This window comes from Entamoeba invadens (assembly GCF_000330505.1).
Source record: "Entamoeba invadens IP1 unplaced genomic scaffold scaff_1105074724819, whole genome shotgun sequence".
NCBI lineage: Eukaryota > Evosea > Mastigamoebida > Endamoebidae > Entamoeba > Entamoeba invadens.
In genome coordinates this window covers 47627-49628 of record NW_004443623.1, presented here as the reverse complement: position 1 = coordinate 49628, position 2002 = coordinate 47627, and the positions used below count along the sequence as shown (strand labels likewise).

Below are 2002 nucleotides of genomic sequence, written 5' to 3'. Positions count from 1 at the left end.
TATGATAGAACGACTATTTTTTGTTCGACTTACATTGGTTTCAGCTTAAATTTCTTAAATAATTCGGACCTTGTTTTTATTATTGAAAACGGTCTGATTAAATTTTTTTTTAAAAATTAAAGAAAAATCATTTATAATATTAAAAATGTATTGTTGGTATTATAATTGTTTTCTATTTTTATGTAAAAATCCTCAAATTTAACGGTATACAGCACGGTCAGGAGGGTTTGACTTGTTGTTCAGATTTTTGGGGTTGAATCCTTTAGTATTTCTCGCTATCGGACCAGTCGTTAGTGATATCTATACTGCAAGAAGAGGAAGGAAAAGTTTTTTCTACAATCCAGATGACAGATTGTTGTTGCTTTATCTATTTTTTCGTTACAACAAAATTGTACTAATTAGAAATCTTTGCATTCATTATATAAAAACAAACGAACAAATTGTTAGGGAAGTGAATGAAAGTGCTAAGCTGTTTAAAGTTGTCATGAAAGATTCGTTTATCATATTTAATAATGAAAATTTTCAAGGAACAAATGTGAGTGCTATTGTTGATTGTACAATAACACCAACTAACGCTCCAAGTGGAAGTTTTTCTTCTAAGATGTCGTTCTACAGTGGTAAGTACAAGAGGTATTGTATTATAATTGAAGTTGTTGTTAACTCTGTTACTGGGACTGCATGTTTTGTTTCAGAAGGAGAACCAGGTGCTTCTCATGATATGAGATTGTTAAAAAAAACTTCTGATGATATTAACTCCATGCTCAATGGTACTAAACTCATTGGCGACAAAGGTTTTAAAGGAATTCAGTCGCTTATCCCCAATGGTTTTGTTCCAACAGAGTCTCCACTTTTGGAAAATAGATGTCTGGTTGATCCTTACTTTGGACGTCTCAAAACTGTTTATGCATTTGCCAGAGAGAAATACAACAAAGATACTGTAATATACGACGATCTAATAACTTTATGTTGTTGTTTCTGTAATGTGGATATTGGAATCAACCCGCTTATTAACGTAGATCAGACAAATTATAAAAATATTTAAGCAAATTTTGTGAATAAAAATGATGAAAGAAGAAAAAAGCACAGAGACAGCAACACAGTTTATCGAAGAAGACAACAAGCTCAAATTATTGTATTAGAAGAAGCAGAAAATCGGTCTCATCTATTTGAAGATGATCGTTATGATGGAGAAACAATATATACACCGGGTCAACTTGATGGCGATGAGACTGGGACGGAACTTTAACAATAAATGAATTGTTTTTGTTATTACAATTCGAATAATTTACTTAAAATAACGGGAATATTAAATGATCATAGGGTTATCATATTAAATTAAATAGATGTCTAATTAATTGTTACAAAGTGAATAAGATCTAATCTTCTTAAGAAAAAACAAAACACAAACAATATAAAAAGATTAAACTTAAAATAACAAAACAATTGAATATTAACTAAATATAATTTATGTTTTTGGAAATGAACTAATAGAATACTACTTATATTCGGGATATAACATTAACTTATAATCATTATTTATTCATTTTATTTAAATCTAGTCGATGTGTTTGTTGCATTTACAGTCGGCCGAATCAACCTTCTGCAATGAAACAGCCTTCTGTGGATTGTTTTTCAAAAATAACCATAATTAATAACAATTCAAACCATTTTTAATAGTATTTTTTTCAAGTTCAAATAAATATATTTTTATCCATAGGAGTATATTAATACACTTTCTGCAGTATATAATTGGTCTTATAAATATCAAAAAGTAAAAAAAAATAAAACCAAACTAAAAACGAACAGTACTCAGTTAACAAACGATTAAACATAGACACGGAGCCAGACAACATTCTCGTGTTTTCAATTGATTTTAGTTACGAGGTGATAGCAAAATTGACAGACTTTAGAAATGTAAATGTGTTGATGACTAACATTGCATTTACTTAAAAGGTGGTACATCAACATACATGGCGCCTATGTGTTAAACATGGAGATGAAC

The 2002-nt window shown here is 29.5% G+C and overlaps 1 protein-coding gene across 1 annotated transcript; it reads left to right on the top strand.

Moving 5' to 3' along the window:
* Window positions 1-484: 484 nt before the first annotated feature.
* Window positions 485-1042, top strand: EIN_506730 (hypothetical protein; the record flags this gene model as incomplete). The annotated part of the gene is made up of 1 exon (XM_004259555.1): window positions 485-1042. The coding sequence occupies one exon, from the start codon at window positions 485-487 to the stop codon at window positions 1040-1042; it is 558 nt and encodes a 185-aa protein (XP_004259603.1).
* Between the last annotated feature and the right edge of the window lie 960 nt (window positions 1043-2002).